The sequence below is a fragment of the Trachypithecus francoisi genome, unplaced genomic scaffold (assembly GCF_009764315.1).
Source record: "Trachypithecus francoisi isolate TF-2019V2 unplaced genomic scaffold, Tfra_2.0 Lachesis_group20, whole genome shotgun sequence".
Lineage (NCBI taxonomy): Eukaryota > Metazoa > Chordata > Mammalia > Primates > Cercopithecidae > Trachypithecus > Trachypithecus francoisi.
This window is the reverse complement of record NW_022681466.1, coordinates 19,910,961-19,924,881: the sequence shown is the minus strand read 5'-3', so window position 1 is coordinate 19,924,881 and position 13,921 is coordinate 19,910,961. Positions and strand designations below refer to the sequence as shown.

The 13,921-nt window shown below is 55.2% G+C and overlaps 1 protein-coding gene across 14 annotated transcripts in view; it reads left to right on the top strand.

The window, feature by feature from the left end:
* Nucleotides 1-13,921, top strand: part of RARA (retinoic acid receptor alpha) — a 48,266-nt gene that overhangs the window by 19,753 nt on the left and 14,592 nt on the right. For 10 of the 14 annotated variants that reach the window (XM_033183120.1, XM_033183116.1, XM_033183124.1 and 7 more), the window contains exon 2: nucleotides 1,800-2,339. In XM_033183120.1, the coding sequence (XP_033039011.1) occupies nucleotides 2,162-2,339 (178 nt within the window). In that variant the 5' untranslated portion in view covers nucleotides 1,800-2,161. The other 4 variants (XM_033183127.1, XM_033183117.1, XM_033183118.1 and 1 more) reach the window with 4 other exon arrangements.

The following is a 13,921-nucleotide window of genomic DNA, read 5'->3' as shown; positions in this document are numbered from 1 at the left end:
CATCCTCGCCAGTACTTGTTGTTATCTGTCTTTCTTATTAGAGCTAGCCTAGTGGGTATGAAGTGGCATCTCATTATGCTTTTTTTTTTTTTTTTTGAGATGGAGTCTTACTCTGTTGCCCAGGCTGAAGTTCAGTGGCGCAGTCTCGGCTCACTGCCTCCTGGGTTCAAGCAATTCTCGTGCCTCAGCCTCCTGAGTAGCTGGGATTATAGGCATGTGCCACCACGCCTGGATAACTTTTGTATTTGTATTTTTTTTTTGAGACAGAGTCTTGCTCTGTTATCCATGCTGGAGTGCAGTGGTGTGATCTCGGCTCACTGCAACCTCCGCCTCCCTGGTTCAAGCGATTCTCCTGCTTCATCCTCCCAATTAGCTGGAATTACAGGTGCCCGCCACCATGCCTGGATAATTTTTTAGTAGATTTTTGTATTTTTTAGTAGAGATAGGGTTTTACCATGTTGGCCAGGCTGGTCTCAAACTCCTGACCTCAGGTGATCCCCCCGCCTCGGCCTCCCAAAGTGCTGGGATTATAGGTGTGAGCCACCGCACCTGGCTAACTTTTGTATTTTTAGTAGAGACAGGGTTTTGTCATGTTGGCCAGGCTGGTCTTGAACTCCTGACTCAGGTGATCCACCTGCCCCAGCCTCCCAAAGTGGTGGGATTACAGGCGTGAGCCACCACCCCCAGCTTCATTGTGCTTTTGATTGGCCATGTTTCTTTTTGTCTGTCTCTTTTCTTTTGTCTTTCATATATGTGTTTTTCATATATAAATACATGCATATGTATTTATGTATAAACTATACCCAAAATGGATTTGAAGCATCCTCTTGTCCTCTTGAGGATATGTTATTTGTGTTCTCTCTTTTTGCTCTTGTTGCTGCCTGTCTGTCTCACTGTGTTGTGGAATCTCTGGGTTCATCTCTGTCTCTCTGTCTACCCCATGGTATTATCTGTGCATATATCCTCCGGTGCTAACTGTTCAAACAGGGTGTGGATTTCTATTCACACTGGCGAAGGGGGCATCTGGCCTTTCATCTTCTGCCCACCTGCCATCCCACTTCATGTGTTTTGCTTCTGCAGTTAGACGTATGTGGGTGAACCCTGAGATCAATCTCTCCTTCACTGCCTGGGGGTAGGAGGCTTCCTGGGCAGTCCTTGCCCTCCTACACATTGCCTACCCCTGGGCCATCCATGCTGTTAAGTGTTGGAGGTGATACCTAGGAGTCCTCAGTTCCCATTTTCCTAGTAGTATGTATGTAAATGGGCCTCCTCCCAGGGCCTGTGGGACAAACCCGTCTGGGGTGCTGGGGCTTGGATGTAGGGGGGAAGTGGTGTAAGAGGGGCCCCTGGCTTAGGAGTCATTTTTCTGAGAAGTGCCAGTGCTTTAGGGAAGCGGCTTTTCCTCCCCCTCCTTCTCCCCCCACCCTCCAGCACACGCTCTCTGCATCTTGACCTCAGGTAACCCTCACTAGGGGAAGGAGGGCCAGCTGCCCGCTTCTGCTGCAGTGATCCCTTGAGGTGGCACTGTGGACCCTTTCCCCTCAGGATTGTGGGTGAGAGGCCCTCCAAGGCTCTGGGCTCTGTTCCTGTCTCCTCAGCCTGGCTGTGCTATCCTGCCACCCCCAGCAGTGTCTGGGCCCTGCTTCCAGGTCGTCTCTGCCAGCCAGGCATGGTGCCAGCTGTCTGCTCAGCTGGGTGCCACGGGAAACTCTCCGGCAGCCCAGGTTGGGGAGCTCCACGGGGAATGGCCGTGTGCCTGTTCTTCAGTGCCCACTCACCTGTCTTTCTTCTTTCTGCAGCATCACGGGACATGGCCCCCTCAGCCACCTAGCTGGGGCCCATCTAGAAGTGGCATCCTTTTTGGTGCCCTGAAGGCCAGCTCTGGACCTTCCCAGGAAAAGTGCCAGCCCACAGAACTGCTTGACCAAAGGACCGGCTCTTGAGACATCCCCCAACCCACCTGGCCCCCAGCTAGGGTGGGGGCTCCAGGAGACTGAGATTAGCCTGCCCTCTTTGGACAGCAGCTCCAGGACAGGGCGGGTGGGCTGACCACCCAAACCCCGTCTGGGCCCAGGCCCCATGCTCCGAGGAGGGGTGGTCTGAAGCCCACCAGAGCCCCCTGCCAGACTGTCTGCCTCCCTTCTGACTGTGGCCGCTTGGCATGGCCAGCAACAGCAGCTCCTGCCCGACACCTGGGGGCGGGCACCTCAATGGGTACCCGGTGCCTCCCTACGCCTTCTTCTTCCCCCCTATGCTGGGTGGACTCTCTCCGCCAGGCGCTCTGACCACTCTCCAGCACCAGCTTCCAGTTAGTGGATATAGCACACCATCCCCAGCCAGTAAGTCTGGGTGTTGTGGGGTGGGGTGGGAGGGGACTGTGGAGGGCGGCAGGCCTCAGAGCTTGGGCTCTGGGCACATCTGTTCTGCTGTGAGCTGAAGGCACGGTGAACGGCAAGGTCTTCTCCAGTTGGGGTGACCATCATTTGAGGTCTTGAAAATGAAAGCCCTATGGCCTGTAGGCCAATCATGGTGGCTGTGTTTGAAGTTGGGGGTGGCAGAGGGGGAGATGAAACCATGCTGTTCTGGCCTGCAGTGGCCCTCGCACCCCTCTTCTGTGCTCTGCTGTTGGGGTCTTATAAATAGCTCCAAGGACTGGACACACCGGCTGGAGGTGGGTAAACAAACCTCTTGACATTTGATGGAAATGGCAGCTCTACCTAGAGTGAGAGCGGCACACCACCTACGCCCCACCCCCACTCAGTGCCTCTGAGGGAAAGGGCTTGAAGGAGCAGACCGAGGAAGGCTGGCTGGAACCCCACCTCTCCCCCTGCCAGCTCCACCCCCGGCCATGCTAGGATGTGCTTCCCTTTGTGGGGAGGATGAAAGGGAGGGGCCCACAGTCTAGCTGGGTGGATAGGGTGAGTGTCCCAGGAGGGGACACTTGGCCTGGACTCTGGCCTCGGACGCATGCATGGTCTTGGCAGGGCCTGTGTTTTCTCTGCCTCCACCCTCTGCCATGTGGGTCACTCGTTAGCTGGGCAGGGGTCTCAGTACCCTTCGCCGCTGGCCGAGCCAGGTAGTGGGAGGTGGCGGCAGCTATGGCCAGCTGGCAGAGTCCAGGGCTGGGGCCTGCCAGGCCGCTTACAGTAACTCTGGCCCCCAGGGCCCAGCTGGGCGCCAGGCCAGGGCTGGGGGGAGGAGGGAGCCGGGGCCTGGCCTGGGACGGGAGGGGGTGGAAGCAGCAGAATGGGCCGTGGGCTGCTGGCTGGCTGGCCGGTCAGCTGCTGACCTGGGAAATGTGTCCCCACCTCTCCTGGCCAGCAGGGACTGCACACCCTGCCCTGGGCACCTACCACCCCTCTCATGGCTGCTGGCAAGCTGCCTGGCACCACTGCCCTATGTGCCTGACTGGGCTGGGTCAGTGCCCCCTTCTCAGTGTGGGGGCAGCACTCTGTCCCCGGAGCCAGGGAGTCTCTTTGTCCCTGGGGCAGGCCCTGGCTGGGCGCCTCACTGCCCGCACTGGCTGGCTGCCCACTGCCACCACTGCTTCCTGGATCGCCTCCTCTGGCTTAGCTGTGGCCCCCTCCCTCCCAGGCTCCAGCAGCCACCAGGAGCAGGGACTTTATGTCTATGCTTCTTTATGTTCCCCACCCCTTATGCCCTGGGACCAGGGGGCAGACAGGTGCGGCCTCAGTTTCCCCCTCCACCCCTTATCAGACCTTCATCTTCTGCTTCTGCTGTCTCTTCTCTGCACCTCATATGGGAGTATGGGATGGATGGAGTCGGGGGACTCTGATTCTGGTCTGGTCCTGTAGTCTGTGTTAGTGATGGGGAAAGGCCAGCCTCTGGGGTTTGGGGCTGCTGGGGAATGTGTCGGTCGGTGTATCTTTGTAGAATATTCACTGCATTTAAAGGGACTGTGATTTATATTCTGGACTTGGATCACTGGAACTAGAAGAGTGTCTGCTTCCTGACAGGGTAGGGTTTTATTTTTATTTATTTATTTATTTATTTATTTGAGACAGAGTCTTGCTCTGTCGCTGAGGCTAGAGTGCAGTGGTGCGATCTCGGCTCTCTGCAACTTCCGCTTTCTAGGATCAAGCCACTCTCCCGCTTCAGCCTCCCGAGTAGCTGGGACTCCAGGCATACGCCATCATGCGTGGCTACTTTTGGTATTTTTAGTAGAGATGGGGTTTCACCATATTGGTCAGGGTGGTCTTGAACTCCTGGCCTCATGATCCGCCCGCCTCGGCCTCCCAAAGTGCTGAGATTATAGGCATGAGCCAACGTGCCTGGCCATTTTTATTTTTTTAAGATGAAGTCTTGCTCTGTTGCCCAGGCTGGAGTGCAGTGGCACCATCTTGGCTTACTGCAATCTCTGCCTCCCAGCGATTCTCGTGCCTCAGCGTCCCAAGTAGCTGTGATTACAGGTGCATGTCACCACACCCAGCTAATTTTTTTTTTTTTTTTTTTTTTTTTGTATTTTTAGTAGAGAGAGGGTTTTGCGATGTTGGCCAGGCCAGTCTTGAACTCCTGGCCTCAAGTCATCGGCCCTCCTCGGCCTCCCAAAGTGTTGGGATTACAGACGTGAGCCACCTCGCCCTGCTTGCTTGCTTGCTTCCTTCCTTCCTTCCTTCCTTCCTTCCTTTCTTTCTTTCTTTCTTCTTTTCTTTCTTTCTTTTTTTTATCATGGGGTCTCTGTCTCCCAGGCTGGCGTGCAGTGGCATGGTCATAGCTCACTGCAGGCTTGAACTCTTGGGCTCAAGGCATCCTCCTGCCTCAGCCTCTTGAGTAGCTGGGACTACAGGTGCGCGCCACCACACCAGACTGATTTTTTGATTTTTCGTAGAGACAAGGTCTCACCATGTTGCCCAGGCTGGTCTCAAACTCCTGAGCTGAAGCAGTCCTCCTGTCTTGGCCTCCCAAAGTGCTGGAGATATGGGCATGTACCACCGCATCCAGCTCAGGGTAGGATTTTTGAAGGGGGAGGAGTTGGGAACCTGCGACCTGGTGCCTGTGGACAACTTGTCCTAACGCAGGTGATGACAACAGAGTTCCCAGACACTCTGTCCATCTGGAGCCTGGTCTCATTGGGGGGTTGGAGGTGGGGGCTGGGGCATGGCCCCATCCTTGCCCATCCTGGTCAGAGGGAGCAAATGCTTTGCCCTCCCCTCCCCTCAGTGTTGCAAGCCTCTTCCTCTTTCTTAGAGGTGGGTGGGGAAGGCTTCCCATCCTGGTAACCTTCTCCCCAAATGTGGGTGGGGTGCCCACATTTCAGGCAAGTGTAGCCTTCTTTGACTTTCTCCACCCAGGTTAGGCAATGCCCCCTTCCTGCCCCCTCCTTCTGGGAGCCTTTTGGTTTCCCTGCCCCTCCCCTCTCCCTGGTAAACAACAACAGCTTCTCTCTCTGCCCAGACCCTTAGCTTCTGAGCTTCTCGCTGACCTTCCTCATCTCTGGGACAAGGTGTGGCCATGGGTCTGAGGGAGCCTGGTATCTCCCTCCTGCAGAGTCGGGGCTGCCTGGTGGACAGAGCTCCTGAGCTTTGGGTAGAAAAGCATGGCAGATAAAAGTATCACATGCCTGGCCTCAGAGATGGAGGCCGTTTAGCCTTTCCTGCTCGCCTGGCCTTAGGGCTGGTGCTAAGGTGAGGCGGTTCCCAGGAGAGGTGGCAATCCATGGTCCTCCATTCCTGCAGGAGCAGTGGTACAGCCTGGTCCGCTCACACCCTTTTTGTAGGAATCCTTGCTGATGAGGCTTCCTCCTCCCATTCCCCACCAAACAAAGGTGTGGGGTCTCTCTTCCCCCTTCATCCCTTTCCCCAGGTGGGGAGGAGGCAGCACATTAGATGGCCTGGGTGTGCCCTTTAGAGACCTAGTAGTCTATGGGACCAAAAGAAATCCTTTCCAGGTCACTGTGGGGAAGGTATTTGTCATGCTACAGCCAGGGTGGGAGCCCTAGAGATGGTCCGGCGATCCTCCCCACCCCCTAAACCGGCCCCTGGGGCTTGGTCTCTGAAGACTAGTGTTTACTGTGGAGATTTGGGATTTTGTGTGCACTACGGGTCAGGGCTGTGTGTGTTTTGGGGGTGGGGTCACGGTTGGGTGTGTGTTGGGAAGGGGATTAATGACGTGTGTATTGGGTGAGAGGGTTAGAGAGCTGAGTGTGTTTTGGGGGAATTAAATCCAGAGCTGAGGAGGGAGAGTCAGCTTGTCTGTGTGTTGGGGCTGGGAGGGGGTGTGACTTAGGGCATAGAGTGTTTAAAGAGTAGTGGTCTTTGGTTTGGGTTCTTACCTTTCTTCTGGTTTGGAGGGGAGGACTGATCTGCCTTTTTTGTTCACTCCGGGAATTCCATGGGCAAAGGGGTCTGACTGAGGGCTGTGGAAAAGGCATTTAGTGCTGGGTTTAAAACTTGGACACTGGGCTGGGCGCGGTAGCTCCCAGCACTTTGGGAGGCCAAGGCGGGCAGATGACCTGAGGTCAGGAGTTTGAGACCAGCCTGGCCAGTATGGTGAAACCCCATCTCTACTAAAAATACAAAAATTAGCTGGGCGAGGTGGCATGTGTCTGTAATCCCAGCTACTTGGGAGTCTGAGGCAAGAGAATCGCTTGAACCCAGGAGGCGGAGGAGCCTAGGGGATAGAATGAGACTCTGTCCCCGAAAAAAAAAGATAATAAAGTAAAACTTAGACGCTGGCTGCGTGAAGTGGCGCATGCCTGAAATCCCAGCACTTTTGGAGGCCGAGGTAGGGCCTTGAGCCCAGGAGTTTGAGACCAGCCTGGGCAACATAGTGAGACCCTGCCTCTACCAAAGAGAAGAAATTAGCCAGGTGTGGTAGCGCGCCTGTAGTCTCAGCTACTCGGGAGGCTGAGGTGGGAGGATCGCCTGAGCCTGAGAGGTTGAGGCTTCAGTAAGCTGTGATCACGCCACTACACTCCAGCTTGGTGGGTGACAGAGCAAGACCCTGTCTCAAAAACAACAACTTGGACATTTGTGTCACTTATGACTTGCTGATAACCTCTCTGAGCATGTTTCTTTTTTTGTTTGTTTTTTTGTTTTGAGACGGAGTCCTGCTCTGTCGCCCAGGCTGGAGTACAGTGGCATAATCTCTCAGCTTACTGAAACCTCCGCCTCCCAGGTTGAAGTGATTCTCTTGCCTCAGTCTCCTGAGTAGCTGGGATTATAGGCATGCACCACCACACCCGGCTAATTTTTGTATTTTTAGTAGAGATGGGGTTTCTCTATGTTGAGGCTGGTCTTGAACTCCTGACCTTAGGTGATCCGCCCGCCTTGGCCTCCCAAAGTGCTGGGATTACAGGCGTGAACCACCGCGCCCAGCCTATTGTTGTTTCTTTAATTTTTTTTTTTTTTTTTGTGACAGAGTCTTGCTCTGTCGCCCAGGCTGGAGTGCAGTGGTGTGATCTTGGTTCACTGCAAGCTCCGCCTCCCGGGTTCAAACCATTCTCCTGCCTCAGGGTCCCGAGTAGCTGGGACTACAGGAGCCCACCACCATGCCTGGCTATTTTTTTGTATTTTTAGTAGAGATGGGGTTTCACCATGTTAGCCAGGATGGTCTCGATCTCCTGACCTCGCGATCTGCCTGCCTCGGCCTCCCAAAGTGCTGGGATTACAGGCGTGAGCCATCGCACCTGGCTTGTTATTGTGTTGTTTTGTTTTGTTTTTGAGATGGAGTCTCACTCTGTCACCCGGGCTTGAGTGCAGTGGCGCGATCTCGGCTCACTGCAACCTCTGCCTCCTGGGTTCAAGCGATTCTCCTGCCTCAGCCTCCCAAGTAGCTGGGATTACAGGCACACACCACCACACCCAGCTAATTTTTGTATTTTTAGTAGAGACGGAGTTTCACCATGTTGGTTGGCCAGGATGGTCTTGATCTCTTGACCTCGTGATCCGTCCTCCTTGGCCTCCCAAAGTGCTGGGATTACAGGTGTTAGCCACTGCGCCCAGCAGGGACCCAGGCCCTTTGTAGGTGGGAGCTGGAGAGAATGGGATGTTAACATCTATAGAGCACCTACTGTGTGTCAGAAGCTTTGTCTGTGTTTTACAAATTTTAATCCCTGCAATCCTGGAAGAGGGACATTATCCCCACTTACACAGAGGACACAGTGCTGGGGGAGGTTAAAGTACTGCAGAATCCTGACTGTAGGATTGTAAAGCCGGGCTGTTTTCCACCATCCAGATAGGCGGCTTTGGAGGGGATTGTGGGGCACACTCTTGGGTATGGGAAGTGTGGGGGGTGGGGTATAGTGCTGACTGAAACCCCCTTCCCCGCTGCGGAGGCCCTTTTTCTGCCTTGGAACCTACCTTTCCCCGGTAGGGGGTGTAGGAAGGCCCAAGCCATACCCCCTCCTCTCTGTTTTGGATCCTGAAGGTTGGAGAGAAAGAAAGATAAGGGGCCTGGGCCAGATCTCCATCCTGTCCTGGAAGCTGTGGATACAATCTGTTCACACCATCCCCACCCCCAAATCTGCCCGCTGTAGCCCACGAGAGTTTGCAGAACTCAGCGGGTGCCCTCCCCCCATCTCCAGACAGACACTGAAGGAACAAAGTGTAAAAGCCACAGTTCTTATTCTTCATTTGTTTCAATTTGTGGATGGAAGCAAAGACGTTGCAAGCCATCAACAGAGGAGCTGAGGATGGGAGCCCCGAGAGGGTGGCTGCCTATTTGCTTCATATGCCTAGAGACTGGAGAATGCCTGAGGGTCTGGGTGAGCCCAGAAAGGAGGAGGTTGTGTCCTTCCCTTCTTCCTCTGCTCTGCCACTTCCTCCCTGTTGCAGTCTGTGCATCTTTCCTGCTTCCCACTCTTTCCCTGGACAATAGGAGGGACGGCCCAGGCGGAGGGACAGCCCAGGCAGAGGGAGTGCTGCCTAGCAATGCCTTTTTTGGAGTCTGAAATGTAGAGTCAGCCAAAAGACCATGACATGGAGTTTTTAATGAAAATGGGGTCGCTCACCTTTTATCTCCCAGCAAGGATAATGCACAGATTCCCTCTGGACAAGATCCCAGCATGGACAGGGGGAGGGGACTCAGGGAAGGAAGCCCGTCTTCCTTTTAGGTGGGTCAGGGCCGAGGTGTTGTGTCTACCCCATGCCAAGGGATGTGTCGCCTATGGGGCTGGACCAGTGCAGGCCCGACTGCCCTTTGAGGGAGTAGTGTCTGTGGGAAGAGGAAGTGGTTCCCGTCTCTAAGTCATTTTGGGGCAGTGCCTTCTTCCTCCTCCTCCTCTGTGGAGCTGGGGCACAGCCAGGGATTGGGCCTCCCAGGGTGGACTGGAGGCCACTCAACCTTTGGCTGTCAGAAATAGAGGTGCTCCCCTCCCCATTTTGACTTCTGGGTTGCTGGAAACCTCAACCAGCACACAGACCAAGGGCCCTCCATGGGCAGGAGTCTTAAAGCACAGTTCTTCCTGTGTGGCCTTGGGCAGGTTACCCAAGCTCTCTCCAAATGTTTCCTCCTCCTTAAAGCAAGATTTCTGGCTGGACACAGTGGCTCACACCTGTAATCCCAGCACTTTAGGAAGCCAAGGTGGGAGGATTGCTTGAGCATAGGAGTTCGAGACCACCCTTGGGCAACAGCAAAACCCCATCTCTACAGAATATACAAAAATTAGCTGGGCATGCTGGTGTGCGCCTGTAATCCTAGCTACTTGGGAGGCTGAGGCATGAGAATTGCTTGAATCCGGGAGATGAAGGTTGCAGTGGGCCAAGATCACACCACTGCACTCTAGCCTGGGTGACAGAACAAGACTCTGTCTCAAATAAATAAATAAAAATTAAAAAAAAAAAGCAAAATTTCTAATATCTCCCTGGCTGGGCGAGTTGCTGTTAGGCCATGGTTGCCCGCTTCCTGCTGAGGCCCTTGGTGAGTTTCACGTACCCAACAAGGCTGTGATAGTGAGGGGCAGGGTAGAGCTGGGCACTGTCTTGGGGGATGGCACCACTCTGTACTGGGACCCAGTGTCCACCTGGCACTGGGCCTCATGATTTCCTGTTTGTTGTCCCCTCCAGATGGGGTTGGGGAAAGGAGGGGGCCCTGCCTGGCACAAGTGGGGGCCAGTTCAGCCCGCACCTGCTGAGGGCTTACTAAATGCAAAGCCCTGAGAAGGAGCTGGGGGAGGGATAAGGCTGAGCAGGATGGGGCCCCAGGCCTGCAGACAGCTGCCACCGGAGGCCCCCAACCCCAGCTGCGGGCCAGAGCCTTCCTTGTTTCCCACTTCTCCCACTGCCCCAGGACACTGTGTTCTGCTCTGACCTGCCCCATGACCTTGCTGTTGCCCAGAACGGGCCTCTTGCCCTGATTTCTCCTCTCCAGCTCCGGAAATCCTATCTATCCTTCAAGGAACATCTTGAATGCTGCCTCTTCCCAGAAATCTTCACAGATGTTCCCCCTTCCTTGCCACACTCTGCCTCCCTACTTAGAATGCTTCTGCGTCCTTATTTATTTTTTAACAACACTCATCTCTCTACCATGAAGTTGCTTCTCCCGTTCCTGCCATGAGCTGTAACCATTTGGGACATCTTTTCCTGACCACAAGGTCTTTGATGGCAGGGACAGAGTCTTAGGTCCCTTAGCACCTTGCAGCTGTGAGCACAGGGCCTTGCTCCATCATTTGAAAGATCCCAAGGGCATGGAAGCACTCCGTCGTCTTCCCCATTAGTCTCATCCACTGTCAAGATTTGCATACCTGCCCCTAGACCCCAGCATTCCATCTGCAGCCCTGACTGCACTTCAGGGCCCCACACCCACCTGTCAAGCATCCCAGTGCACTTCTCTGCTTTGCAGTCTCAGGAACTTCATTGATGCATAAGCCACACACAAGTCTCTTGGCTACCTCTTTTCCCATACCCCCCTACCCCACTCCCGCACGTTGATTGTACCACCTTTAAAATATCTATTGAATCCACCTTCCTCTGTCCATCAGCACTTCTAGTTTCCTAGGCCAAGTCACCCTTGTCTGCTGCCTGGACTACTGCAGTAGCTTTTACCTGGTCTCTCTTGCCCTCCTATAATCCAAGATCTTTTTACACTGTAAATCTGATCTTACCTTTCCTTTGCTTGGAACCTTTCTATGGTTTTTCCTTGTATTTAGGATAAAATCCAAAAGCCTTATTGAGGCCTATAAGCCCCCCTGGTCTGGCCTGAGCCCACCTCTGCAGCCTGATCTTGTGTACCTTTTCCTTTTGAATTTTATGCTCCATCGTCCTAGCCTTCTGCCAGTTCCTTCAATGAACTCACCAACTTCTGTAACCCCAGGGCCTTTGCACAGACTCACCCTTTAACTGGAACTACACTCCTTTCTACTCTTTGCCCGATTAACTTATAAACTTTCTCTTACGGTACGTCTGTTTTATTTGATTTCTTCCCTAATTTAGTTCAGCCTAAATTAGGTACCTATGTTAATTCTCCAGAGCATAATACCATTTATCTCAGTTTGCAATTGTGTGTGTATATAGTGATTATTTGCCTAATGGCTGTTGCTCCCTAAGGTCTACAAGGGCATGTTCCCCAGGGTGTCCACGTGGAACGTGCTCAGAAAAATACCTTGAATCAGCCTAGCTTGGTAAGAACATGGGCTTTGGCAGCAGGAAGTTCAAATACCTGCTCTACTCTTTATTATTAGTAATGTGATCTTGGACAACCCACATAGCCTTGCTAAGACCTGTTTTATTTGTAAAACTTATCTCTTGGAGTTGCTGTGAGGATAAAATGACAACATATATAAAGAGCCAGGCTTCTTCTAGAAGAATATCCTTGGGTAGCATGTACATTTCCACCCTTCCTTTTAGAGAGTGGGGGTAATAGGATACCAGCTCTTCCAGGGGTATCCCCTCTTTCTAGGGACCTGCCCAAGCTAGGTCTTTCTTCCAGTGAAATGTGCATCCCGAGGGTTTCCAGGATGAAGCAGTCAACTGGAAGGCAACAGCTCCTCCTTTTATCTCTCCAGAGCTGGACAGTGCACCAGGGGCCGATACTGGTTCCCCAGCTGGGAGACACCCTGGGCGGGGCTTTGCTCGCCGGAAGCACGCAGAGCGTGGGGAGGACAGCCCTCTTTGCTTGTGTTTGTGCCAACAGCACTGGCGCTGCCGCGTCGGGTTCCGGCGGCCGTAGTCACACATGATGTCACAGACAATGACACAAGCCGGTGTCTCATTCCGACACAGCGTCCGAGCTGCACAATGTCACACTCGGGTGCCAAACACTTGGCCCCGCAAGCCCCGGCCCTACGCCTCCTGCCACCGCTCTCCGCGTCTCCGGGGGAGGTGGCCCGGTCCGGCCGGGCAGGGGGCTGGCGGGCGAGCCCCGCGGGCGGGCTGGCGAGCGGGTGATGTCACGGGCAGCGGTGGGTGGGTCACTCGGAGGTGAGGCGCCGCCAGGCGAGTTCAGCGAGAGTTCAGCCGCATTGCATTAGGCAAATGAGGCCCGGCTTGGGTGGGGGTGTGTGTTAAGGGGAGGACACCGGGACCACCCCCCTCTTCCCCGCCCCACCACCTCCTCCACCACGGCTTCGCTCGGCCAGGGACTGACCAAACCTTGGGGGAGCCTGGGAGCCGGAACTGGGACAAGGGAAGACGCCCGCCTCTCTTCTGTCCTTGTTCCCCCCGCAGCCCCCTCCTCTCCCTGTACTCGGCCTGCCTCTGTACTCTGTGTACTCCTCCTCTGGTATCTTTCCTCCTTCCTTCTCTCCTCTCCTCCCCCTTCCCAGGCTGCCCCTACTCTCCCGTCCACATGCCGCCTCTCCCTCTAGGTTCCCTGCGTTTCTCCCACTGCAGCCGGACCTGCTGGGAATGGGTTAAACCAGGGGCGGTGCCTGGACGGGGCGGGGCGGAGGAAAGGGGGTGGTACCCGGAGGGAAGGGGGCGCGCAGAGCTGGGGTGGGGGGGCCGTGGCGCGCACCACCGGAGACCGAGCGAGCCGCTGGCTGCCCCTGGCCTGGCGGAGGTGGAACCGCGCGGGATCCCCACCCCCACCCGGAATCCTCGCCACGGAGAATCCCTGGAGAAGCCCCGGATCCCCGGCAGGGAGGAGGAAGTGCTCGTTGACCCCTGCCCCGCGCTGATCCCGCCCCCGGCCTGCGGACTTGGGGAGCCGCGGTACTCTGCCTCGAATACCACGAGACTCTAGACGGGAGTCCCCCTCGAGGTGAAGCCGCTGAGTTCCCGGGCCCCGCCAGGCTTCCCTGGGAGAGCCGAGGGACCCCCGCTCCCAGCACACACAACTTCCCCGCTTTTCACCGGGACTGGCGGAGCGGCCGGCGGACTTTGACGCGGGGACTTAAGGGCAGGGGGCGCCCCCCTGCCTGGGTCACCAGTCGGGGCGAGGAGACGTCTCCTCGCCCCCAGCTGCTCTGCTCGGATGGCGCCGCCGGCTGAGTGACGGGGGCGGCACGCAGGACTTCCCAGCTCGGACCTCTTGCCTTCGAGGGGGAAGATGTACGAGAGTGTAGAAGTGGGGGGTCCCACCCCTAACCCCTTCCTAGTGGTGGATTTTTATAACCAGAACCGGGCCTGTTTGCTCCCAGAGAAGGGGCTCCCCGCCCCGGGTCCGTACTCCACCCCGCTACGGACTCCGCTTTGGAATGGCTCAAACCACTGTACGTACCGGCCTCTCCCTCTGCTGTTGTAGGGGTGGGAGTGGGCGGTAGGGCTTCCACTACCACTCGGGCGTGAGAGTCCGGGGTGTAGTGGAGGTCTTGTCTCTACCTTTCACTTAATCCATGTTGCCGTTGCTGGACAATTGAACCCTCCCCCCAGCACTCCCCTTCCCGGTAACCCTGAGTGCAATTTCTGTTAGATGAGGGCTGAGAAACTTTGAGGGTTCCTTCTTTCAACAAACATTCCTTCATCTCTTGTTTCACTTCTTCCAGGAGAAATGAAGCCCAAGCCCCTTGCCCCCAGTTTATATC